This window comes from Sparus aurata, chromosome 11 (assembly GCF_900880675.1).
Source record: "Sparus aurata chromosome 11, fSpaAur1.1, whole genome shotgun sequence".
NCBI lineage: Eukaryota > Metazoa > Chordata > Actinopteri > Spariformes > Sparidae > Sparus > Sparus aurata.
This window is the reverse complement of record NC_044197.1, coordinates 22,758,960-22,784,883: the sequence shown is the minus strand read 5'-3', so window position 1 is coordinate 22,784,883 and position 25,924 is coordinate 22,758,960. Positions and strand designations below refer to the sequence as shown.

Below are 25,924 nucleotides of genomic sequence, written 5' to 3'. Positions count from 1 at the left end.
TGCACTTTGTGTTGTTGTTGGCTGAGCTGTCTGAACCACCTGCCCTTTAATGAAGCACTGATGAAGAGTCCTGTTGGGATGTTTCACAGCAGACATGTTGACTTGTCACAGGAGGAGCAGAACAGCTGTTACTAATATCAGATTCGCTTTTGCACTTTCACTTAAGTGAACTCTTAATTGCAGGGCTTTTACATCTAACCGTATTGGTAGATCATGGTATTGCTGCTGTTGCTAAAGTAAAATATCTGAGTGCTTCCGTCTGCTTTACACTGAACAGGAAACAAACACTCAAAGAAAGACAGAAGAACAGAGCTCCACAAATCAGCTTCATCAACTTTTATTCCATAACTGATCCAACACACACACAGTCACAGGGCAGCTTCATTTCTCTCCTGCGGCATCATGCATATTTCAATCTTTCAACCCTGATATAGTTTACAATAACAACTTATTAGGGTCAGGTAACTCCAGTTTTCTGTCGGGAGGCTTGTGAGCTCTCGCTGAACTGTTTGAACACTCAAATAATATTGATAATGGTGCTTTTGTACTTCTTGGACACACAATCTTCATGTTAGAGGCGGTTAAACTGTTCAGATGTTGCGTCTTATTGGCTTCATGGAGTTGAAACTCACTCATCCTGACACACTGAATCACCATCATTTCCCTGTTTATCTACACACACACACACCAGCGAAACTGCTCCGTTCTAAGCCTGAACTTCAATTTCTTCAAGCTGAACCTTCACTTTGAACGGTCAGAGTGCTACAAATACCTACAATATGCCTATATACAATTACTTCATATACAAGATCAGCTCTTTGGACTTCTTTTTATTTCCTTTAGAGTGTTTAATTTGAAGATGAAATGTCTTCAAGGAGGCGAAAGGCGCGGATCAAAACCTCGAACCATCTGAACATTTATACATGTGTCAGCCCAATAGAGACAGCTCTTATGCAGTTGATATATTTGCCGTAAACCTACATATCATCTAACGTATGTACATTCTCCATTCCTGCTACACTTTCTCCACATTTGAGTGCAAATAATGATGCGCAAATGCTGAATAAATGGCAGAAAGATCAACCGAAAAATTGAAATTAAATAAAGACGAGTGAAAGATGAAGATGTAGGCAGAACATATTTACAATATTACATACAAATCACAGCAGGTCTACACACAGAGGGACTGTTTCAACAACAGGACCAGGCAGGTGTGCAGGCTTCACTGACTTTACAGTTACAAAAGGCAATAGATATGGCTTCAATGACATGTTTTTTCACAGCATGGAAAAACTAAATTTGGATGCTTAATTACGAGATAGATTTCAATACACCTGTGACTTATTGAACACGTACAAAATAAGTGATTATTAATATTTAGCTTAAAACCAGGTTGACGAGACGAGAGAAAACCACTAAAGACGTGTAAAAAGGCTAGTAAACATCTGACAGGATTGCTGAATTTCATTTGAAGCTCATTTGGCCCACATAAACTTTGGCAAACTGAAAATAAATAAATGTTCACAGGAAAAGAAACAAAACAACACAAATTGCTCATTTTAAAACATCCTATAAACTCGTATTCTTTTGGATTCTCCATTTCTTTATCTCAAGTAAAGCAGTGCAATAAACTATTTCCTCGACACACCGCTGCGGCTACTTCATCTATCCGTTGTTCATCCAAATAAATAGAACTGTTTCTTCAAAATCATAAAGCTATTGTACAATGGCTTCTCATGTTTACGCTTCTCTTTTGTACAGCGCCCAAAAATGTAAACCAGGACAGAATGACCGAAAAACTTAAGGCAACCAAAATATTTGTGTAAGAGACGAATGGCAGCAGGGAGAGGTTGGATAAATGAGGTGGAGACGGTCTGGATCTCCCTGAAGGTGAAGGAGCTGCTTTACTTCGGAGGCAGCGGGGCGTCGGGGGTCGTTGGAGTTGCGAGCTCTTTATAAAAGTTCTCGATCTGCTCCTTGTACATCTTCGCCACCACCGGACGCTTCAGCTTCATGGTAGGGCCTGTGAAACAATGACAGAAATCATACTGTTAAACTCTTTCAAGGCTTTCTTTAAACCTGTTTTCTGGGAGAAAAAAAAAAAACCATGGGGCCTTTTAACTTTCCAAGCTGTAGTTTAAACTGCTCCCGAGATTTAGTGTGTATTAATATGAGTGAGAATTGGAAAAGTTAGTTCTGAACTGGGAAACTGAACGCCCCCTCAAGTCAAAACAACAACCTTCAAAGTGGACAAAAACTTTGCCACACAACTTCCAGATTTGTGTCTGCAAGTTGTGTGTCACGTGAGCAACCTCAACTTAATCCAAACAGGTGTACTGTTCATGAGACAAACTGATGAGTTCATAGCGACAATGTATTACTATTATTGTTGGAGCTAAGATGGGTGATTTTTGGTTCCTTTTTTGAGAGTAATTGCTGTTGTGGTTATGAGTAAAACACGCCACAAGGGGGCAGTAACACGCTGGACATGGGTGATGTCACACAATCAAGTATAAGGCTGCCTGTGTGAGATGTTACAGTACTGACACAACTAAAAAGCTACCCAGTCATCTACAGCTACAACATAAAGGTTGAAGTCACTCGTCACAACAATCCTTCTTCTTATTATTTTATTATCTTATTCCGATTGATGGGTTATACATTTCTAATGCAGGCAGTCATATTGCTGTTAAAGAGGGGAACACAGATTTTTTGCATGCTTTTAGTTATTTCACATTGACATTTGCTTTTCAGTATACTGATCATTCACTTAGTCAGGTATCCACAGAGTACAGAATTAATTAAACTAATCTATTTATCACTCCAGGCATCTAAATTCTTTAACTCAATTCAAGAAATGCAGTGTGTGACACTTTGTTTTAAGCTAACCACTAAATTAGAAGATGCTTATATATAGACTTAATATATATGAAATTACTGCAGTCTTTTTCCTGCCAGTTATAGATCCTCTAATCTGCAAAAGATGGATTCTGGTCCCACTCACCCAGCTCTCCTCCTGTGACAGAGAAGTCCCGATCCAGAATGATCCACTTCTGAATACGTTGAGCGTTGGAGGTTGCATTCTCGTTGACCCGGTTAATTCCTTCCTGGATGGCGGTGTGGACCGCCCGGTCTCGTCCGCTTGCGACCTCAGAGACTTTTGTGGCGTTGCTGCCCAGCTTCCGGCAGATCTCGACAGCTTCTGCTGTCAGCTCATCCTCGGGTTCCCCTGACTCTGCGTTTACTTGACACTGGAGGGAACACATTTCATTCTATTAGTCTGATTTTCTTCTCATGTTTTAAGCAATAATACATGTATAATTTGGAGTTGGGGTCTGTCTTCATGTTGTTGCAGTTTCACCACTAGATGGCAGCATCCAGCATCTAGCTTATTGCTGCTGCTATCAGCTAAGACAGATATAATGACTCCTGAGATTAGATAAACAGGTATAAGGATAGGATGTTTACAAGGCTCAGAGATAATGTGCTGCTGATAAGTGACATCCTCAGCGGCCATCTGATATCCTTCCCTCTGTTCAACAGTCTTACATCCTGTGTTATCTACAGTCCTCCATCACTACGCATCATTAAACTGAACCATGCCTGTTAAAACTACACCAGGCACTTTATGTATATCATACATTTCCCCACACGTAACACCTCACATACATCAGACCAGGCGTAAGCACGGTTTTCTAGAGATAATTGAGATGTGAAATGAACGTAACTTTATAGTAAAACGGTGTTATTTTTTAAGTCTACACAGCATTCTGTAAGATGTCAGAAGGGCATTTACAGACTAAAAATGTGTCACTTGTTTACGCGTGAGCCTTTATTTCTGGCATCATTTATCTTTTAGTTTCATCCTCAGCTGTGAAAAGCTTTCTGGAAACAGGCTTTCACAAGCAGGTATTTTGCCTTGGTGTTGTAGCGCTTAATGTTCAAAATAAACAAAGTAAGAGGAAGGAAAACAAGTACTGTCAGAAATGTATCATTCAAAAATTCTAAAATGAAGAGCTGATGATGGTTGAGACATCAGTGATGATGGTTTACAGGTACATGTGATGAATCAGTGGTATGAGCGCTGTAAATAGCCACAGTTGGCAGTAATGACTGCTGTCCTGCTGTTAGACAACCTCCCTGATGAGACACAGTTGGAAAATCGCTGTTATGTATGTAAACGGGTGTTTAAGGGAGCCAGAGCCAGGTGTGCGTGCGGCTTTATAAATCTGACATATTTATATTTCTGTCTCTGGCATCAGGTCCAGGTCTTACTCTCTCTTACTTTAACGGTGAGCAGCATGGACAGAAACTTCCGCTTGTCTCCGATCAGCATGGCGTTATTAATCAGCGGCACGGCCTCCTTCACTGCATCCTCGATCGGAACGGGAGGGATGTTTTCTCCTCCTGCTGTGATGATCAGCTCTGAAATCAATTACAGGGACACACACCGGTTAACAAACAGACACGTTTAATTGATAACAGATAAAGGAAAATGTTCTAAGGCTTACAAAGAGTCAAGAGGACACTGAATCAATATTTTCTGTAAAGGAGAATCTAAGTCTCTCTCCTAGATCCAGTTTTCAAGCCCTACAAGGAATATAGAAGTACCTTTGATTCTTCCAGTGATGAAGAGGAATCCCTTCTTGTCGTGTTTGCCCAGGTCACCAGAGTGCAGCCAGCCCTCTGCATCAAGAGCCTCCTCCGTCTTGTCGGGCATGTTGAGGTAACCCATGAAGACGTGACGGCCCCAGAAGCAGATTTCGCCGTTTCCCTCCTCATCCGGGTTGTGCAGCTTCGTCTTGCACCCTGGGATCTCTTTACCACAACTGAAAGGACAAAACAACATCTTTTTAATCCGACACCAAGCAAAGCATTTTGAACGAGCTCAGATTGTCAAAGCAAGGAAATTGCTGTGAAATCTCTTCTAAGTAAAGACATAAATGTACCTGGTGAGCTTGAAGGCTTCAGGGCTGGAGATGGTGTGAGGTCCGCTGCTCTCGCTCATGCCGTACAGCTCGTACAGAGGAATATCAAGGCTGAGGAAGAACTCCAGGGTGTCTTTGGTGATGGGAGCGGCGCCTGTGTAGCACTTGCTGCAGCGGTCCAGGCCCAGGGCCTTACGCACCTTCTTGAACACAAGCTTTTTGGCTATTTGATAGCTGAAAGGCGTGCGGCCAGCTGCTGCACTTCTGAGAAGAGACAAAAAAAAACACTAAGTCTCAGTTTTCGGAGTCATTTCAGCAGCACATATTTTACATTAAAGTGAAATATTTCAACAACTATTAGATGGACTGCACCATCATCTCACTAACAATTTTAGTGACGCCCTTCAACTCTGGCGTCATCATTAGAACAACATTTCAATAAATACACATTTGGTTTATGGCCAAACTCCTGCAACACTAAAGCCATTCGCATCAGCCTCAGCTGTACCTCGTGTTTACTGCTAATTAGCTACTTTTAGCATGCTAAACTAAGTTGGTGATCATGGTAGGAATGACACCTGTTGACATGCTGACTTTAGCCTTTAGCTCAAAACCAAAAAGAGCCACCAGCTCGGCTGCAGACAGTTAACCTTGTAGTGAAATGGGCTCACATAAACACAGTAACTGACACATAATGAGTCACACAATGTCCATCACATTTAATCTAAATCTCTCTGGATGAGCTATTAAAAAAAACAGTCACATTTCTGCTATCTTTGGAACCTAAGTGATGATAGGAAGACAGTTTTCTGTATTGAAGTCCCAGGAATGATTTCACAAGATCTAAATAAATCTGTAATTTAATAATGTTTACGCACTGATTCATCTTGGTGAGGTTAGTCTGCAGACCGACATCTTTGGCCCAGGCAGCCACCTTCCTGCGCACAGTCGAAGACTTGGCTCCAACAGACTTCATCTTCTCCTGCATCTTCTCCCACACTCGTGGGACACCCATGAAGGCTGTGGGACGAGCCTCCTTCAGTGTGTTCACCAGAGAGCCCTGATTAAAAAAACAAGAGAAAACACACATCAAATGTTGTTTACAGCTCACATGGAGAGAAAACAAGCGGACAAATCTTGATCTGCTGCTACAATCGTGAGGCTGAGATCTTGGAAAACCTCTGCATTAAAAAGAAGCTTTTTCATAAGTCCATCCTCAGGATATTTGCTTATATTTCACTGGAACACTTAGTGATCTGCCTTTACTAACATCATTACACACTTAATGTGGCCTAAGAAATTAAATCCCTAAGGGGCAGCTCAGCATCACAGAAGTGTTTTTTGCACCGCAAATCTTGCATATCCCATGAAAGAGCAGGTTAAGAGAGATAGTCACGATTGGTGGAAGGTTCAAGAGTGACTGCTGACTCATGACTGTCCACAGAATTTATCCTTTCTAATATTCTCCTTCCAGATCCTCAACTAACTGGCTTCTAACTGGCTTCTAATCTTTAAAAAGAAATCAATGATCAACCTTTTAATCTGCCTTTTTTATTTTCATTTACTTGTTTGTTCATTCATTTATTTATTTATTCCTGTTATCTTTATTGTTGCTTTGTTGTTCTTCATGTTTTAATAGTTATTGTAAACATTTGATCTGTATTTATTTTATTTTTACCGTTAGTTTTTGCCCTTGTTCTCCACAAAGCGTCGTTTTTAATCCTGCTTTTGTGAGACAATTTGGGCTTTGTCTCTGCATGAAAGGTGCTGTACAAATTTATGACTGACATTTGCTGCTTCCAGCTTCTTAAATGTAAGTATTTGCTGCTTTTCTTTGTCTTTTATGATAATAAATGAAGAGTTAGGTGTTTTGGACTGTTGTTTGGACAAAGAAACAATTTAAAGATGTAACTTTGGGCTCTGGGAAATTACAATGATTGTAAAAAATAAATGTGGAATCAGCATTAATCTTGTACTTTTCACCATGTAGTAACACCACTGACTTATCTCACCTTCAGTGCATCTGGCTGAGCAAAGTGTGTCATCCCTCCGACCTTCATGGTGATCCACATGTCGACCATCTGGGCGGCGATGTGGCTGAGTGGCAGGTAGCTGACCACCACCTCCTGTGCCAGAGTAGCGTCTTTAAGACGCACGTGACGGCTGGTGGAGAGCGCAGTCCAAGTAATCTGAGAGAGGGAGAGAGAGAGGGAATCACAGTATGTTATATTCACGGTACTCTGTCTTTTGGAGAGTGTCATGAGATGACTTTTATATTGTTATTTATTTTTTTATTATTATTATTTTTTACCAGTGTTGTTAGGTTGGTTTTATTTTTCCTGATTATTTCAATTTTTATGCAAATGTATCTTCTTTTTTTTTTACAATTATTATCAAGTCTGGGTCATTCTTTATCTCATTTACCATTCATTTTCTATGCCTGTCATGTGTTAACTTTGTTTTCAAGGCCACTGCATTTTTTATATGTTTACAATTGGAAAAATAAAATTTGAAAACAAGTTTCAGCTGTTTCGGACAATCGCATGGCAAGTTAATGAGTCCATGGTTTTACAGAGTCTACAGATAATCATCTGTCACTGAGGAATGTTCTTAGCACTTGGTGCTAAAAGGTGTCAATGTACTTTGTCATTCCTGTCAGTTGCGTCTGCCCTGTTCTCTCTTTACACAACATGATTGTGTGTCTGCTGTCAGTCTCAGGAGCCAAACATGTGACACTTCACTCTTCTCACTCAAGGTGCTCATGTTGACTTACATTATCATGGCTGAGCATGACTCCTTTGGGCTGGCCTGTGGTTCCTGAGGTGTAGATGAGGCTGCAGCATTGGTTGGGCTTCTGGCTGGAGATGATCGCGTCGAGGGGTTCGTCGGGCTCGTCACGTCCGAGCTCCATGAACTCGGCCCACTGAAGCGCACGAACAAAAGCACTTAGATGATGCTTCTTGAACTGAATAAATCTTGTCATGTTTGTACAGCGTGTTTGCTTACTGAGTACAGATTTGGTCTCTTCTCTTTCAGTGCATCTTTGTATTGGATAATGGCTTTCAAGTGTGGCAGCTTGTCTTCGACCTGAAAACAAATGCATTCAGAAAGAATTCAGTCAATAAAAAGTTGCAGGCAAAGTCAAGGAATTTCCAGACTACTGGCTATATATATTTCAAATCATTTTAGGTCAGTCTCTAGTTGTGTCCCAAACCTGTGCTGCATACTCATTCTAAGCAGTAGTTACAAATACTGTGATGCATTACATTGGATAATTGTTGTGCAGTTCTTCATGTATACTGGGGAGTCCAACAGAAACTCCTTTTCTTTCGGCATGATGCTGACACCAGAGACATTGTAAGAAAGAGACAGACCACTTATGGCATTTTAAATAGAGATGCCGATTCTATGACACATATCCCAGCCCTTCCCCCAAAAGCCTAGTTGAGATTTATGACCGTTTCAACCGGTTTGGTGCCAATAATAAGCAGGAAGGAATAGGATGTCGTGCTAATGCACGGGACTAGCAAGTAAAATGAGGTAATATGACAGATTGGAAATGAAAACTTGAGTGGGAAAAGGGCATTTTAAAAGTTATTTCAGTCACCAACCTTTTTAATCAGACTTTACTGGCGATTCTATACGTGCAGGCGACCACTACAAGTGTCATTTAGATGGGGTTAGCTGTTGATTAGATGGCTGGCTGGTGCTAAGGACTTAGTGTGGAGATAGGGCAAAGCATGTCTAATCCACAGATCTGCTTTAATTGTATTCACATCTTTTATCTTCCACAGCGTTAACATGCAGTATATCGCTCATCCTGATCTCACCTGAAGGATCTTCTGTAGCTGTTTGTGGTTCTCCACCACGATGATGTTGGCCTTGCAGTTCTCGGCAACATACTGGCACGCCTCAGGAGAGTTGGTGGTGTAGATGCCCACAGCAAACCCACTGCGACGGACAAGAGGATGAGTCAGACTCTGCAGTTTCTCTTTCACACAGACTCTGCAGTTTCTCTTTCACACTTACAATACACAGAGTCTAACTGGTTTACTAGAAACCTGCTGTACGAGATGTTTCATTGAATCCACAGAACAGTGAGAGCTGACCTCCCACAGCCATCTCCAGCGTGTGTGTTCTCAACTTTGATCAGACCTACATTCATCCGTACAGGGTTGATTTTTAGACAGATCTCTAGTGGAGTCATTTACACGCCATTTTCATTCATCTTGACCGACAAAAGACTTTAGGTAAAAAGCTGTATTTGTGGTCTGATCTTTTTTTTTTTTTTTTTTTTTTACTCTCCCATTCCTTGTGAAGACAGGACTACAGGAACTACCTGACCTCGAAGAATTGTGAGAGTACCTAACAGCCATTACTCCTAGAATGTCAGCCAACAAGACATGCTTCAGTTGTTTTATTGTTTTGCCTTCCAACAACGTGATCTGCAGCAAACGTGACTCTCTTACTGCCTTTATTAGCGAAACGTGTGGTTCACCTCATCAGGACCGGCTTGACCAGTTCATGCAAGCGTCAATACATTCTTACTGAGGGTAGGTGTGGGAAGACTGGCGAATCCACGAACAGTATCACCACGTGTGTTACAGCTCCAAGACAGGTTTTTATTTTACACAAGGCTGATCACACATACTGATCCTCTGCATAACCAAACTCATTCTCCTCAATGCACTCTTGTTATCAGCCTTCCTGGAACTGAAGGATATAAACGTCACCATGCTCTCCGGCTCAAATGTGCTAGCAGCGTGAAAAACCCAAATGTCAAAAAGCACATGTTTTACGGTGGCGATTAGTTGAGCCGAATGTAGCCATGACCAATCAGTGGGTTTGGTTCCTAATTAGAAGGGGTATCAGATGAAGCCAATTTCCTGGTTTATTTAGCTCGCTGCATGAAGCACGAGGTTTGATTTCTTTAGGGACTGTCCATGCTGAGTATTTATGCAGTGAGAGCAGAAGAGACGCTTGTGATTACTGTTATATGATCTGCACATAAGTGAGTGGTGGATGGGGTGCTCAAAACCTTTACTTCAAAAAAACTGTACAAATACAACAAAACTAAACAATGTAAAGGTGTAATATACAAGAATGTGAAGCAATTTACATTATTAAACGCTCTGAGTTCTTAATGTGTGAATGAGTCTTAACAAAGCGTGTGGATTGTCTTTTTCATTAAGCAATCAAAGGATGTGAAGTTTTGCGCTCTCTTGAGAGCCACGCCTCTCTTCTGCTTCCCTACAGTGGCAACAGTGTGCAACACTAGCTGACATTAGCTGAGAAATGGAGTCTGCTAATGTCAAAAAACAACCAGCACCCACCACAACAATATCAAAGCTAACATCACTGCAAAGCATGTGAAATATGTTGTGATATTGTGTTTTTAGCTGCTGAAGCTTGCTTTTTAATGCTGATGAAGTGGTAGCTAGATAACACAGCAGAATACTGTCTTCAGTGGATAACATCAGCTAAGTCATTCAGACTCCCACAGCTGTTTGCTGCTGTAACGTTAGCTAAGTAATTTGCAAACGCCAGATGCGTGCAACATTGCTTATTTACAGCTCTTTGCAGCTGGCTAACCTCAGCTTGCTTGCTACTGAATGAATGAATGAATGAATGCAAATTTATTTGGGATGTATGAAAACAAAACAAACCTGCTATTAGTAGAAAGTACTAACCGAGCGGATCTGTTAGTTGGCTAGAGTGCCACATTACTTCAGCAGCTAATGTGATTTATGATGCTAACCTATGTGTTGTGCCGGTGTTGTTTTCAGCCAACATTTACAGAGCAAATGTGTAACTAATGTTTGCCTCAGTGCAAAACCTGCAAGAATGTGTTAGCAACATTTTGCTGTCGTTTTAACTATTTTACATGGTTTGGTAGCTTTGTAGAATTGTTCCCAGCCATAGGGCAGTCAAAAGGTTCATCTGAAGGGTTGTGAGATGATTCAAAATTATACTTTTGTACCAAAGTACTTGAGTAAATGTACCTTGCTGCAGCTCATCAGATTGCTGTTTAGTGTGGTGATGTAATCTATCAATCAAGATGTAGTAAACTTAAGAGGCGTACGTGCTGAATTGAAGTCGTGCTCCCGTGTACTCGCATTTCAAGTCTTGGATTGCATCACTCAGGTATGGAGGACAAGCACTCATACGTAAACAGACTGCTGGCATGAAACTGAGAGTGGGGTGATGCTGAGTTCGTGTGACTCTCGGTGATGAGCTCAAACATTCAGAGATGAAGACGAAACTCACCCTGCCAGAATGGCTCCAATGTCAGCAATGAACCACTCGGAAGAGTTGAAGCCCAGGATGCCGACCCCGTGGTAGCGCTGCAAACCAAGCTGTTGGAAGACAACACATACTTTTTAAAGCAACATTATGTATCTTGTGTCAACTTAGAATATCAGATTCGAAATCTTGTGTCTTAATATAGGGTGAAAGGTGTCTCTGTCTCAGCCACTCAGCCCCCCCATCACTTGTTTCTGCACCATGTAACTTCAGTGAGAGGGCAGGACCACAGTGTTACATACATGTTTACTTCAAGACACAAGTTTTCAACACATAACATTGTTATAATATTATGACTTTTCTTTGTAGTTAGCACCTACATTACATCTGACAAACTGTTACAGCCCTGGGATTTGTATTAACGACAGTGGTGTTGCACTCAGAAACTGGTTTTTGCAGGTAGCGTGTAATCTCATTCCTGTACGATGTTAATATTCTTACATATTAAAACTTTCAAATTTTGCATTTGAAATCATGTAAATGTTGTGAAAGAGATAGGTGGAGGACACGCAAAAAGTCTCCTGCAGGATTCAAACAGGATGATGTTCTGGCCCCTCTATAATTCATTACTTTCGAAGTTCAGAGTTAAAAACAATGTAAATACTGCTCTTGTCGGTATTTGTTACAGTAAATGTGGTTATTCTCATGTTTTAAGATGAAAATTAAGATTGTCCTCTTCAAAAAACGAAGTATTTTTAATATGAAACTCAGTCCAAAACCATATTTGCCCTTATGCCTGAAACCTGTGACGACAGCTTTGAACTGTTGATCTGCAGGGTTGCTTAAAATGCATTGCCACAGCAGCTGTTTCCATGGAACAGATATACCTCTAATGTACACAAGACTGCCATAATGGAAACTGATACCAAGCTCAACAGCGCAATAAGATTCTTAAATAACTCATGAAGTCTTTCGTAACAGTAGCTGGAATATAATATGAGGCTGGACAACTGAAACTTGACTCCTGCAGATGGCAACATGACCTCACCGCTCATTTAAAAGCTTTGTTAACAATTGAATTGTTACGCAGCAAGTGAGGGTACCGCAAGATCAGCTTAGATTGTGTGTGTAAGTCCAGAGAGACACGTGTGAGTTTGTCTTGACATGTTTGTGTACATGACTCCTGCTGAGTCTCCATGCTGACTAACTGCATTGGGTTTCACAATAAACAATAACGTGCTTTGTTCTGAATAAACAGCTGAGGCCTGTCCAGAGCTGCCGCACTCGCTGAATATCAGGCTGACTCCTTCCCGCTGTTTCGTGTGCCGTCTAGACTGACTTGGCATGAAATCAAATGCATGAAATCATCACAAGACTTGACAATGACAACAGAAGACGATTGTTTTAAACAAAAAAGACACCTTAGATATTTGATACTGTAGGAGAGATTTCTGCTGCGGGTGGATGAAAACAAAAGTGCTTTTCTCTGTGAGGAACACACAGTTTACAGAGACTTCTGCCGTTATTTTTAAGGTGTTGTGCAATTCATACATTTTGATATGAAACTACCATGAGGAACTTCTCTACTTGTGTAATGCCACGTCCTAAACTTTTCCAGAACTAAACATGCAGATTGTTTCCCGTAAACCTGGGAGTGTCATAATCTAATGATAGATCTAAAATAGCACACTTACATTTCCACGCATTTAATCTATTATAAAAGCTACACACTGACCACCACTGACTAACAAACACTTTCATTATTGATTCATCTCATACAATAGTGAAAGAAGTCCATTAAAATGACTTATTTCAATGTCTTATGATGACAGGAACAACAAAGAAAAACATAATATAATAATTCAACAGTAAAGACGATGTTTTGATCCTTTCTTATTTAACTGCTCTTTATAATCATGATTACTCAATAGATAAAAATCTACCTTCATGAAGCTCTTGGCAGCAGTGCGGCAGGACTGGTAGTATTCTCTGTAGGTCAGGCTCTTCTGCTGCTCGCCCTCTTTCCAGCTCAGAGCTTTGTAGTCGCCATATCGCTCCACAGCTAAGGTGAACATCTGGTTGACGGTCAGAGGGGTCTCAGCAGCCAGACCAGATTCCCCCATCCTCAGTTTTACCTCTGCATCGCCCTGTGACGTCCACAGGCCAGGCTCTCCTGCTGCTGGCACCGCCAGGGAGCTTGGGCGCTGCGCTTTCACTAAAAGACACGATAAAAGACGTTCAGAAGATAAGCAGCAAGAAGCCAATGACTGATCTCTGTTCCAAGAAACATGCAGAAACAGACTTTGTTTTTTTCTGCTATTTTTCGTATCAGAGGAGATGTGCCTCACCATCTGGCACTGCATTAAAGCCCGGACAACAGTAGGCTGTTATTTGAGTTTGGCTGGATGTAGTTTTCTTATTGAAAATAAAGTGAATATCATCTCACCATTATATCAACCTTACAGGCTATTTTACTGTATAAAAACACAACATGTCCTCTGCCACCCTTGCACATATGTGTTCATAGATTTCTAGGTTGTTTTATTTAGTTTGTCACATAAACTGACTTTGAATCCCTTGAAAACAATCTATCAATTGAAATAAAGTGACATATCATAACACGTGTTTTACGTATCAAATTATCTTAAATTGTTATCTAAGAAAATAACTGTGAGTAAATGATCCTCATACGGGTTGTTAAAAGAACATCCATTTCTGCCAAAGTAAGACAAAAAAAAAAAAAAAAAGCCCCAACTGCCTTTTGTAAACGCTCGCTTCAATTTACAGAACGAACTTCCTGGTTTAACTGGGTGATAGATGCGATCACATGCGGTTTTCCGTCCAGTGAAGGGTTATTAGCAACATTTTTAATGCCTTAACCTGTGGTTAAACTTTTAAATAAAGTGGGGTCATGGTTGGGCCTTTTGACAGTTGGTCTGAGCATCTTGCTGCTTTTTTTAGTGATGATGCTGAGTTCAGAGACCTCCACAATTAGTTTGGTAGCTACATTATCACGGGGCGGTAAATGCGATGACCTGACCTACAAAAACAAAATCCAAGTTGTAATAAACACTACATTTTCTTGTTGAGTGAGCTCCATTTTATGTATTTTACAATGTCAAACAAACGTGTCGTTGACCCAAAAGACAGCAGGATGTTTTCAGTATACAACGGTGTCATATTGCGCACGGAGGAACTAAATGATAGTCGATTTATGACCAAACACAAACAGCTGGTTATCAGTACACAGAGCAAATAAGAGCAGGAGGATGATTTTTTACCACCAGCAGCACACATGTTCAGTTATAGTTTGATCAAACATTTTTCATTCAGAAGGTAAATCTTTAAGAATAGCTGAAAAGATGATTTAAGTGTATTTTAGTTCATATAATAAGATAGCTGATATAACAAGATATTTAAGGGATTTACCCCTCCCCTGGTTTGATGATGATTATAAACGTCCCTGTAAGTCGTCCCTGTTGATTTAATTGAACCCTGAATCACAGGGATTCTAAGTAAACAGGTCAGCCTGATGTCATAATCTAAATGAAACTTTGCCTCACAGGAACAGATAAGATGGATTGAAAAGTACGCATATTTTTCCCGTCAGTGACTCAGACAGGAAGGAATGTCAAAGTGGAGACTGAAGGCAGGAAGAGGAAAGTCAAATTGTTCTGCCAAAGAATGTGGGTTCTTCTGTTTCCTCAGGAAAAAAGAAAAAACTTGTTTGTCAATGCCGACTTCAGCAGCTAGAGCCAACACACTGGCCAGACCAGACTCATAATAAAGCCCAGTTCTGTCTGTATATAGTCATCATAATTTGCACCACCCATGTTAGAGTTCAGGGAGGGACAAGGAAAGAGTAAACACACACACAACCTGATGTCTTTTCTCCAGCCCTCACCTGTTTGTGCGTTTGAGGTGAGTTCAGCAGGGACCTCTGTCGTCTTGGTGCTGCAGGTGACTTCATTATGTTGACCAATCTCCTCTTCCTTTTCCCCTGCGGAATCTTCCTCTGAAGACTCGCTGCGGGAGGACACAGGAAAAAACACGTCACTTAACACGTGGATTCCCAAAGTGAATGTCGCATTCGCTTGGAAAACCAGAGGCAGAAACCAGACCCTGCACGAGTCAGAGGGGGAAAACTGTGGCTACACACACAACACACCACTAAACTCTTTATCAACCTTAAAATTCTTATTATGCTTTCATCTCATCTGTAGACCTTGTAAACACCCATCAGATACAAAGGAAAGTTTATATTTTTGGTGAATTAAATTAAAGCTTAAATAACAGAGCAAAAGTGATAAAGATGACTATTTAGAGGAATGTAATTCTATACACAGTGACACTTAACAATTACTAACATTATGTGAACTAGTAATACTGAGTGCCGGAGCAGCCATCTGCATCCTGCAATTTCCCTATCGTAGTCAAATCTTCGTAAAAAAAAAACTCTAATGCCATTTTTACACCAAAAATAACCAGATTATTTTTTAAATAGGGTAAACATGCTTAAAAATAGGCGATTGACGTTGTTTCCATTGCGGGCAGACAAGCTTGCCTTTCAGTTTTTTCCAGTTGTAGCCTGGGGACCAGTGACAGTGTTACAGAGGTTACTTTTTATTGCTTTTACTTCAGTCTCTCTTTCAAATGTAATGCCAACTGAACAATGTTTGAACGCTGCTGGAACCAAGACGGATAATAAGTTATTAAACGCCAATGTCTTTTACTTCAGCATGGAAAAGGCGGAATAATTGTGCCGATTGTATCCTTTCCCACAGAAGGCAAAAGCAAGATGTTAGTGGATTTTTTGTCCAGTCTGAAAGGGGTGTAGACCACCCCTGTGAGCTGTGTGGAGTTCATTTTTCATTCTGAAATGCTATAATTTGAATTATTTTAAGGTTCGGAAGACATTCAATCATTATTTTACAGTTAAGTAGCAAAAAAAAATGTCCTCTAAATTTAAACAGAAATTCACATAGCAGTAAAATTTGTTTATCTTTCTCCTGTAACTTAATATCTTGTGACCGCTCTTCAAAAACCCAGGGTGGAAACCAAAGGTCTCAGGACACTGATGTCATGGTGTTTTGGATGCGTTTGTGCGGACATACTTTGCTGTGTCCACGATGCAGTCATCGAGGGAGGCTGCGCTGTCTCCCACACCGCAGGACGACTCCAGGAAGCCGTCTGCTCTGGGGGGCTCCATCACCACGGCCTCAGACATGTCGGTGGATTCACACAGGGTCACTGAAAGAGGAGCGGGACAGGGCTCGTTAGCTACTGTATATTTGAGAGGTGCATCACTTACAAGCATCTGCAAAACGTAAGGAAATGTAAATAAGTCCCAACATTTCATTAGATGCAGCTCGAAAAAGCAACAACTGTTAATAAATCTCTGACTGGACGAGGAGTTTGATGTTCAACATTTGTATGATGTCCAACTCTAAGACTTCTTGTTGAGCTACTTCATTGGTGATTACCATTTAGTATATGGCTGCAACAAGTTTCATTATTGAGTAATCCTCTGTCATTTTCTCCACGAATCAGATGTTCTATTTAGTCTATTAAGTGTCTGAAATCTGTGCAAAAAGCCTGTTCTAATTTCCCCAAATCCAAGGCAATGTCCTCAAATGCCTTCCTTCGTCCAACAGAAGCACAAACTTAAAGATACTTTGTTTAAAGTTGTACAAAACAGCAGCAACTCCTCCCAGCTGAGAAGCTACAACCAGAGAATGACGGGAGTATTTGCTTAAAAATTACTTAAACAATTGATTGACTATCAAAATTTGTTGGGCTTTGTTTTAGGCTTTAATTTAGTGCACTGGGTTACTTTTCTTCTTTGTAGCATGTATCCACATCATCTGAGAAAACAGATGGTCAGATAGATAGTCGATACTGACGTAACTGATGGTAGGAATCAACCAACTTACTTCATTATTTCAGGGGCTAGTGTGTCTTTTACTTGATAACAAAACTAGACACCCACTCTCTCTTTTAGGGATACCTCCTGACTATAAAAAAAAGATAAAAGGATTGCTCCTCTGGTCTCATTGCGAGGGAGTAACAACAAATTGTGACAGCCGGCAGCTTCTAGCACTCACAAGACTCACACCTGAGTGTTGTTGGCACCAGGTCACATTACTTTTGCTAGCAGTTGTCGTTGGGGGTATGTTTACACAGCCATGCTTTTTTTTGTCTTGTGCAGTGTTGCTACATCTTACTATTATCAACCTTTATTGCTGGATTTATGAGCTGCTCAACAAATATTGTCTTTGTCTATACTACAGCTGTCTGTTGACTAAATGTGGTTGTATAGCAACAGTGTGGAGAACATATGGAGCCCAGCTGGTAAAGTGGAAAGTCTTGTTACAGATTACATTGTCCTGCTGCGAACAAAATATTGCCTTTTGTTGAAGTGGTTGGTCAACAAAACACCTTTTTAAAAACGTTTCCATTGCTGTCCCTCATCGAAATCCAATGAAAGCCATGTAGATAAAACTCAAGCTCAGGAAAACAAAGACAAATATTTCACCTCTTCCAATAAACCTGGCGCTGTAGTGTGGAAACAGCCATCAGATCCATTTCAAAAGAGTTGTTGGGACAATCCTTTTCTGCCTTTGCCATGACCTCATCACAGGAAACACATCAAAGCCTCCCAAACAATAAACCCTCACCACTCGGCCACCATCATACCAACACCTCCATGACGCTCCCGCTCATTCAAGCCCCTGAGCTGCCGCTGGCCTGTTTATCTAGGTGAACTGAAAAACACATACCAGTGGCTTCGTCTGCCTATTGTAGCAGAGCCCAATCATGACACCACTGTCAAGAGACAATCGGGTTTGGACAAGTGGAAAGAAACAGGCTCCAGGGAGGTCAGAGAGCAGGAACCAAAATATTTTCTATCACACTTCAGAGTTTGACACATATTTGCCAACCACACCTTTCCAAAAAAACTACAATACGTTCAACAGGTCAAATTGAATGTTCCGTGTGTGAATTGTTACCAAAATGTCAGAAATGAAATTGTTAGTATACAATTTCAGGACTGTGAGGAACCAGCAGCCTCAAACTGTCATTATGGTTGTAAAAGAAAAATCAATTCTTCTTCAGTCATGTGGCGAGCAGCCAGCTGACCCCGAGGAGGACTGAAGGTCTCTCAGCCGAGGAGACAAATGTCACAGGGTGGTCTCACTGCTGCTGCTCACATGGACACATGCAGAGCTGCCATTTTATTTTTGCCTCTTCCTTCCAATGCAGCTGCAAATTCCTTCAAGGACACAGCTGCGAGTGGAAGTGGGTTTCCAGACAAGTTGAGGGGGGAGGCGGGCAGAAGAAGTGGGATATGGTTTGGTCGGACATTTTGAAATCCCCTCCCCCTCCTTGGCTTATTTCTTTATGCCCCGTCATTGTTTTGGTGTTCAGCACGCGGGTCATGGGATAAGAAGGGGGAGGTGTGTGACACTGATGTTGAGAAAAGGTTCAGTCACTTGTACCCTCCAAGTCTGGACGATTATAGCCTTAGACATCAGAGTGGGAAAGCCCCGAGGCTATTTCTTGCTTGCCCCCCCTTTTTTTAATCTCCCGTTCTTCCACCATCACACGTTTAGATCACAAATAAACATTTAAGATGTATGTCTTTGATTTAGCGCCGGTGTGGCAACCACCCTGCATCTTCTCAGGCACTAACAAATGATTAAAACATCAATCATTTGTAACCAAGGGTAACTGAATCATTCACCCACGCTTTCCCCAAAAATAAAATCTCCTGCCCGGTGTGATGAACTGTCACTTTCAGATAGTGTCATAATCCACTTCCCCAAACTCTGAGGTTTACTGGTATCACCTATAGGACATCTGTGGGCCTCCCCTTGAACTTCTCAAATAACAGCAAACATAGTCGCTGAGGAAGTAGGCCTGTAGCTAGTGATTAATTACAGTCCAGAAACAAAAGATATTTGATTGATAATAATGTAATACTGAGAACAGTATCATTACAACAGAGCAACCTGAACAAGCAAATGCAGGTAGATTGCTATCAAGATTATCAGAAAGGAAGCGTTTGTTCTTTCCTCTCTTGCTGCTTTTGGGAAGTTTCCTCGACATGTGCAGGCACAACTAAGACCAGGATGATTTATCAGATGGATTAAGCACTGCGCAAACTGACATCACTAATGCAACTGCATTCATGCAATCAGGAGAGGATTATGGATGTAGGGCAGAATGTGCTTTGCACCAGCTGTTCGATTGGGAAAGAGAAAATGCAACAGTTGGAGAGACAACACTCAAACCAAGTTTTCCCTTTTATAAATATTGAAAAAGAATCTATCACATCCTCATCCTCTGACAAAAACGGGAATGCTGGCACTCTCCCCCACCCAACACCATGCCTGCAAACTTCAGTTATGCTAATCCTCTGTCAAACAGAACAGACAGAACCCCACCCCTCCCTCCAGTTTCTCCTCTCTGTTCTCAAGCATCATCTCCTCTTATCCAAGATAACAACCCGCTCCAACGACTGTCTCAGCCCGATGCTGAATCTCAAGTGAGATGGGCTGTTTTTCAATCAATACATCTTCAGTGGGCAGCTGCCACTGAACAGCTCCCAGTGCAGCAGTTTATGACTGGGCGTGCTCCTCAGCACCCTCACTAACATGTCGAGCTTAGCATTTTTTATCCTGGATTGAAATCTGTAAGCTACATTTCAATTAAATGAGGCAAGGCTTTAAATGCAGCCTTTTCAACGTTAGTCATCATCTGGCAAATTCACACAGATCGGCTGGATGGGTTACACCCTTTTGCAAGGGAGCAGCTGTCCACATGTTGTGGAGCGGGTGATTGAGCCATACATGTTACCTCTCTTGAAACGCACAGATTATTTAAATTATTACACAATTACTGTGCTCAAATCAGGCTAAAAATTAGCTATATTTAATAGTAACTGTAAGATTAATGTCAGGGAATGGTTCAGCCGAATGATAACCACAGACATTAGACAATGGCTTAACACCTGAGGTATAAAATGATATTATTCTGATCAAATCTGTCCTATCATACATGACACATACGTGTAAGCAAGCCATTTTCTCCAGGATCATTACCAAGCTGTTTCATACCAAACCTGATTCATTTAAGTGAATACTGAAGGGTAAAAGCATCTCATGCTATATGAAAGTGAAATCTAAATTTCAGTACTCACGTCGCATTGTTAGAAACTGCTTCTTTTCCCAGTTTGTATTAAAGGTTTTCTCTCAGCACGTCCACTCCTCCTCTTCTCTTTCTCTAAATGCTGTGGCCTCAGTTTGCCGCTAAACACACTCACACAAATTCACCAGCTGTCCGCTGTTTCTACAACTTGAGGAGCATATCATTCATTTTCAAACACTGGCTGGCTCAGTTGGTCCCACCCCCTGAAACCCCACCCAGACAGGACAGCCAGTTTCCTCCAGACACACACCCCCCCCCCCCCCTCCGCCATCATCCCAAAGCAACCTGATTGGCTGAAACTGCTCACACCACAAGACCTATTTTCCATATAAGGCCACGCAAACCAAATGAATAAGGTGGGGGAAGTGGCTATGAGAGTGGGCTACACACACTTACACACACACACAGGAGAGATGCTGCTGTGAAACTCAACCCATCCCCCTACAGAGATACAGCAGACACACACACACACACACACTCTGAGCACACGTTGCAGCTACGCTGGCTGAGGTTACTGTCGGATAAACGTGTATGCAAAGCTTTCTCAGGCCAGATTACAAGTGCAGCTGTGATGTCTTGTATTTATGACTTTCCACTGACTGAAATCCTTTTTATGCACAATGCAAAGACACCCACATCCTGTGACCTACATTGTTACAATATTTTCACACGTTTATCTTCCTTATCCCTTACATCTTCCACATTTTAAAGTCACTCAAAACCCATTAGAGCTGCAAATCTATTATTGAATTATCTGCATACTATTTTCACCATGACTTGTTTTGTCTATTATCCATCCAACTGTCCAAACAATACTCAGTTTACAATGGGCTGTGCGATATGGCCTTAAAATAATATCCCTATTTTTTAAAGCTATATCACGATACACAATAAACATTTCTTCAAAAGCCCTGCATTAATGTTATGGACTAGGCAACAAAATCAATTATCATCATACTTTTGACCAAATACATTGATAATATTGTATGGTAAACTACTTTAACAAAATATTGACAAAATCATAGTTTAGATTTTTTTGTAGGCAAAGTCAAGTATTACAGCACATAGAACACCCTGTTAAATTGTTGTTTCTTTACTGTATTGCAGTCTTTTAAAACCAGGACAACACTTATGTCATCACGATATGACATAAGAAAACACTTCATAAAGCTAAGGACTGGGTGACAAACTCAAAATCAGGATATTTTTAACAAAATACTGCAATGTTGATATTGCAACAATATAATAGGGATATCTACTGGTACCTTCACAAAATACTAACAATGAGATTGTTGATAAATAATCATTAACTATGTGTATATAATGACTCAACACCATTCTTTATTCTTCAGATTGACACTGACAACAATGTAAAACTGGAGTCAGACTCCAACAAAGCAATTTCCAATTCCATTTCTGACACATTGTAGAATATCTACAACCTACTCCAAGATTGCACTGGCGGAAAGTAAGTACATTTACTCAAGTACTGTGCAAATGTGATGAACGGTACTTGTGATAGTAATACTTGAGTATTTTCATTATGTGCAACTTCATCCATCCACTCCTCCATAATTCAAATGGGAAACACTGTACTTTTTAAATGCAAGACCTTTACTGGTAATGGAGTATTTTTTGCAGTGCGGTATTGTTTCTCTTACTTATCATTTGAATACTTGATCCACCATTGCGAAATAGTAGGTCATCATAACACAGATGCTTAAGGTTCTCATCATAACTAAAACATTGCAGACATAGCATTAAATATACTAAATCCAGTAAGTCACCTAGCAGGTAAAAAGCTTTTCTCCGGGGACTGATGTCTTCTAAGCAGCGACTGCATTACTTACAACATTGTTGTCAACCTAATTTAAGCCCATGGACTAAAATCAAAGCTGTCAGCCCAATTATAGAGCTTGACAAGTCAATCCTGTAGTTCTTGTTCTCGTGAGCCATGACCTGATATACAGGCTACTAAGACAAAGGCAGCAGCTCAAGAGAGGAAAAAAGACTGCAGGAAGCGAAGATGAATTCAAAGAGCTGCCCATGGTAAAACTATTTGCTGTTGGCAAACACTGCACTTGATACAACTATGAAAATAAAGGAGTGAAAAAAAGGTCATGCACTCTCGTAAATGAGTCTGCCTCTGTGAGGGAAGTGTGGGTGTGGATTCGTTGCTAAGAAGACATTTTGTTTAATACCTTAACCTGTGGGTAACTACTATGAGAGTAGGGTGAAATTGATTCAGACAGGGAAAGTCACTAATCAAATACTCAAGCAGCACCAGTGGTTAAAAAAAAAAGAAAAAACCCAGTCTCACTGGGGGATTAGATCAGAGGAGTTTCCTTCACAGTTTCCCCTAAACTCCCGCCTCCAACAGTCAATAGGTCAAGTAGTTCAAGTGGGGGAAGCAGGAAGCAGACACATTTTCTATTCAATTCTAATTCAAATTTGTGGTGTAAGAACTAAAACATTGCTTACTCTAATTTTATTCTATTTCCACAAGAAAAAAAAGTTTTTTTTTTACCAATACCTTCATTCAAAATAGGACAGTTTCATTTTCTTTTTCAACTGAGAAAAACACACTCACATACACCTCAGAATGCAAACAATATATACATATATATATATATATATATATATATATATATATATATATAATATATATATATATATATAATATATATATATATATATATATATATATATATATATATATATATATATATATATATAAAGGCTTATTTCTGAAGATCAGTCTGAAATCATCTCACACAGGCAGAAGCTCAAATTACTTCATATATAATGTGCCATCACGACTTCACTATAGCAAGATCAGGCTCAGCCAATTGCCACGAGAGACGAAAACGCAGAGCCACCACACCACAGTGTCACATGACAGGCAGAAGCCAGCTGATCCCTTCTACCCATGCGCAAATGCTGAAATGCTGCAGGATGCGTTAAGTGCTGATGCACCCTGCACTGAGGTTACTGTCGGTCAGTGACATCCTCTCTCTCAGCCCACACTCTGCTGAGGCTGCTAAGGCAATAACAGGCAAGGAACCAATTACATTTACTCTGTAGTAAAGTGCTGTACTGAAGTTCAATCACGATTAAAATTAATAAAGTATTTCCATTTTCTGTATACTGTATACACACTACCAGATTCTAATGAATGCTACAAAATGTAATAAACAAAGAAATGACGTTAACAATTCAAAATACAAGGCTTTCTTAATGTTCAGTGGCAACAATCTACCCACATTTACCAGCTGAAATAAAAAAAATAAAAGTAACCCAAAAATACAATGTACATTTAGGGTATCATGATATGCTAGTATTAATCAGGATTGTGACAATATCAATTTTTCACTGGATAATATATGGCCAGAAGACTTCACAAAAACAATACATTTAGAACATTTTGAAACTCAGTCAAATACATCTTAAATTTGTTAATTGAGTATTTTGCCTGTTATTATTTTGTCAAATAGATAATAGTCCATAAATGTCTGTCATTCGACATGATTTTGAACATGATGTTACATGTCTATTATCAACACAATATCAATATAACATTTTTTTCAATCAGTTATTGTCCATACCGGCTAATGGCAACACCCCTTGTCTTGATAACTTTGACATGAGATAATGTGTAATAATTCCTATATCAAAATGTTCTGTAAAAAAATAAAGCACCTGAAGGCAGGTTGCCATGTATATTTATGGTTCTCTCACTACCTCCCTACACTCAGATGGGGTCATACTGAGTGTAATTCATTCGCCTACAAATAGACAAAACCCAAAAACAAAGTTAATACATTTGACAAATATAAATATTTTTTGTGTACTTAAACCACCAAACTCAAAATACTGGGTTTCTTTATAGTGTTGCATCATTACCAATATCATCTTACATTACTGGATAATTTGATTCATGCCATACAATGTCATGAGTGTGTCCGCTTCGTCAGGGTTGCGGGATGTTGCAGCTTTTTATCCCCCCTGGGGGGTTGCGGGGCTTACTGGGGCCAAATCCAGTTCGACTCATGGGCGAAGGCCAGGGTACACCCGGAACGAATCGCCAGCTCATTGCAGGACCCTTACTGATGGCAGTGGCTGCCCCACAGGGTGCCAACTGCACATCAGGAGCAATTCCGGGGTTCAGTATCTTGCTCAAGGATACTTCGGCATGTAGCTCAGTCCCACCCCAGGGGAGCAGGGGATTCGAACCAGCAACCTTCCGATCACTGGTCCACCAGCTCTACCCACTGAGCCGCCCGTTGTGTGGCGTGTGTTGTGATGTATGAATTTAATATACTGTGTGGTAGTATAACCCATAACAACACTTATATTTGATAAGGGGATCAAATATTTTGAATCTAGAACTTAATGTGTAAAGTAACTATAGCTGTAATAAAAATGTACTGGCGTAAAGAGCATAACCTTCCATCTTAAAAACAGTTGAGCGGTCCAGACGTGTAAAGCAGCAGAAAACAGAAATACAAGACACATTTATAAATAACAAAATACATATCCATGAATACATTTTTAAAAAATCCATACCTGGACAGAAACATTTCAGTTTTCTAGAGTAAATGTTGTGTAAAGCTGAAAATACAATGATATTCTTTTACCTTGGGTAATGAGGTGTTCAGGTTTCTGGCATCCAGTTCAGTATTGCACCCTAATAGCTTAGCTCATGGACGTGTAGTGTGTTTAAAATGTTAACATTTTCAGAAATAGGTGAAGGGAAAACCAAATGAGTTAGCTTATAGATGATAATGTAGCAGGTGCTAACAAGCTAAACACAGCTAGCCGAGGTGCGGGATTTCATTACTATGGATCTGCCGTTGGCGTTGCCGAAGTTACGCCCCTTCCGGTTTGCGCCATGGTTCCTTCTTTTGGAAAAACTTTTATGGTGGTGAATGGAGGGAAACAAATATTTTTTTCTGATCCCGCTTGAGTTGTGCCATGAACTACACATATGATGTTTGTCAATATAAAATATAATTTTCCAAGTCAGGAAAGTATCAGTTTGCCATAAAACTAATTAAGTATGAGACAGAAAATACTTAATTACAAAGACTACAGTCGTGTTGGTGACGTCATCACGTAGAACGGTTACCAAAACCCGTACCGTAAACATTGTGGAGCCGTTCCTGTAAGTTTATAGTTTGCCTGCGAAACTGACGAACTGCCCTTTCACGTTGATGCAGTTCTCAGTATAACCAGATTTATTGTGATTTTCATCTGTTTTTGAGTAGCTTTTCTGCTGTGCCGAGTTGGCGGCCATGTCGGTGTTGGTGACGTGTGTTGAGTGAGACGATGTTTTTCACTGAGAGGTTTACCTTTTTTATTTATGTATTTATTTTCTGTATCAACTATTTGTTTTTCAATTATTGTTATTGTAATGTTTACCCTGTTGTTTCCATCATTACTGCACTGTTACTATGTATGTTTTGTAAAAAAGTGTTAAATAAAGCTGTTAAAGCTAAACAAACAAACAAAAAAACAAACTACACGATATTTTACTATATTCA

General features: G+C 40.3%; 1 protein-coding gene across 2 annotated transcripts; it reads right to left on the bottom strand.

Annotated features, from left to right (window-relative positions):
• Positions 1-321: 321 nt before the first annotated feature.
• On the bottom strand, positions 322-25,237 carry acsbg2 (acyl-CoA synthetase bubblegum family member 2). 2 transcript variants are annotated; one of them, XM_030433690.1, is made up of 15 exons: positions 25,019-25,237; positions 16,286-16,421; positions 15,076-15,197; positions 13,115-13,386; positions 11,196-11,284; positions 8,759-8,879; positions 7,935-8,015; positions 7,702-7,851; positions 6,941-7,117; positions 5,807-5,988; positions 4,950-5,192; positions 4,612-4,829; positions 4,286-4,425; positions 3,005-3,251; positions 322-2,023 (listed from the first exon to the last, which is right to left on the bottom strand). In XM_030433690.1, the coding sequence occupies exons 2-15, from the start codon at positions 16,396-16,398 to the stop codon at positions 1,905-1,907; spliced, it is 2,274 nt and encodes a 757-aa protein (XP_030289550.1). In that variant the 5' UTR covers positions 16,399-16,421; positions 25,019-25,237; the 3' UTR covers positions 322-1,904. The 2 variants fall into 2 exon arrangements, with proteins under 2 accessions (XP_030289550.1, XP_030289549.1); XM_030433689.1 differs by lacking the exon at positions 25,019-25,237 and adding an exon at positions 20,374-20,588.
• Positions 25,238-25,924: the final 687 nt, after the last annotated feature.

What these genes read in the sequence shown, in the direction of transcription:
- acsbg2 (XM_030433689.1), bottom strand. An exon ending in CTGCCAAGAGCTTCATGAAG is followed by an intron (nt 11,285 to 13,114) that starts GTAGATTTTTAT and finishes GTCTTCCAACAG; the next exon opens with CTTGGTTTGCAGCGCTACCA. An exon ending in TCATGCTCAGCCATGATAAT is followed by an intron (nt 7,118 to 7,701) that starts GTAAGTCAACAT and finishes TCCCTCTCTCAG; the next exon opens with ATTACTTGGACTGCGCTCTC.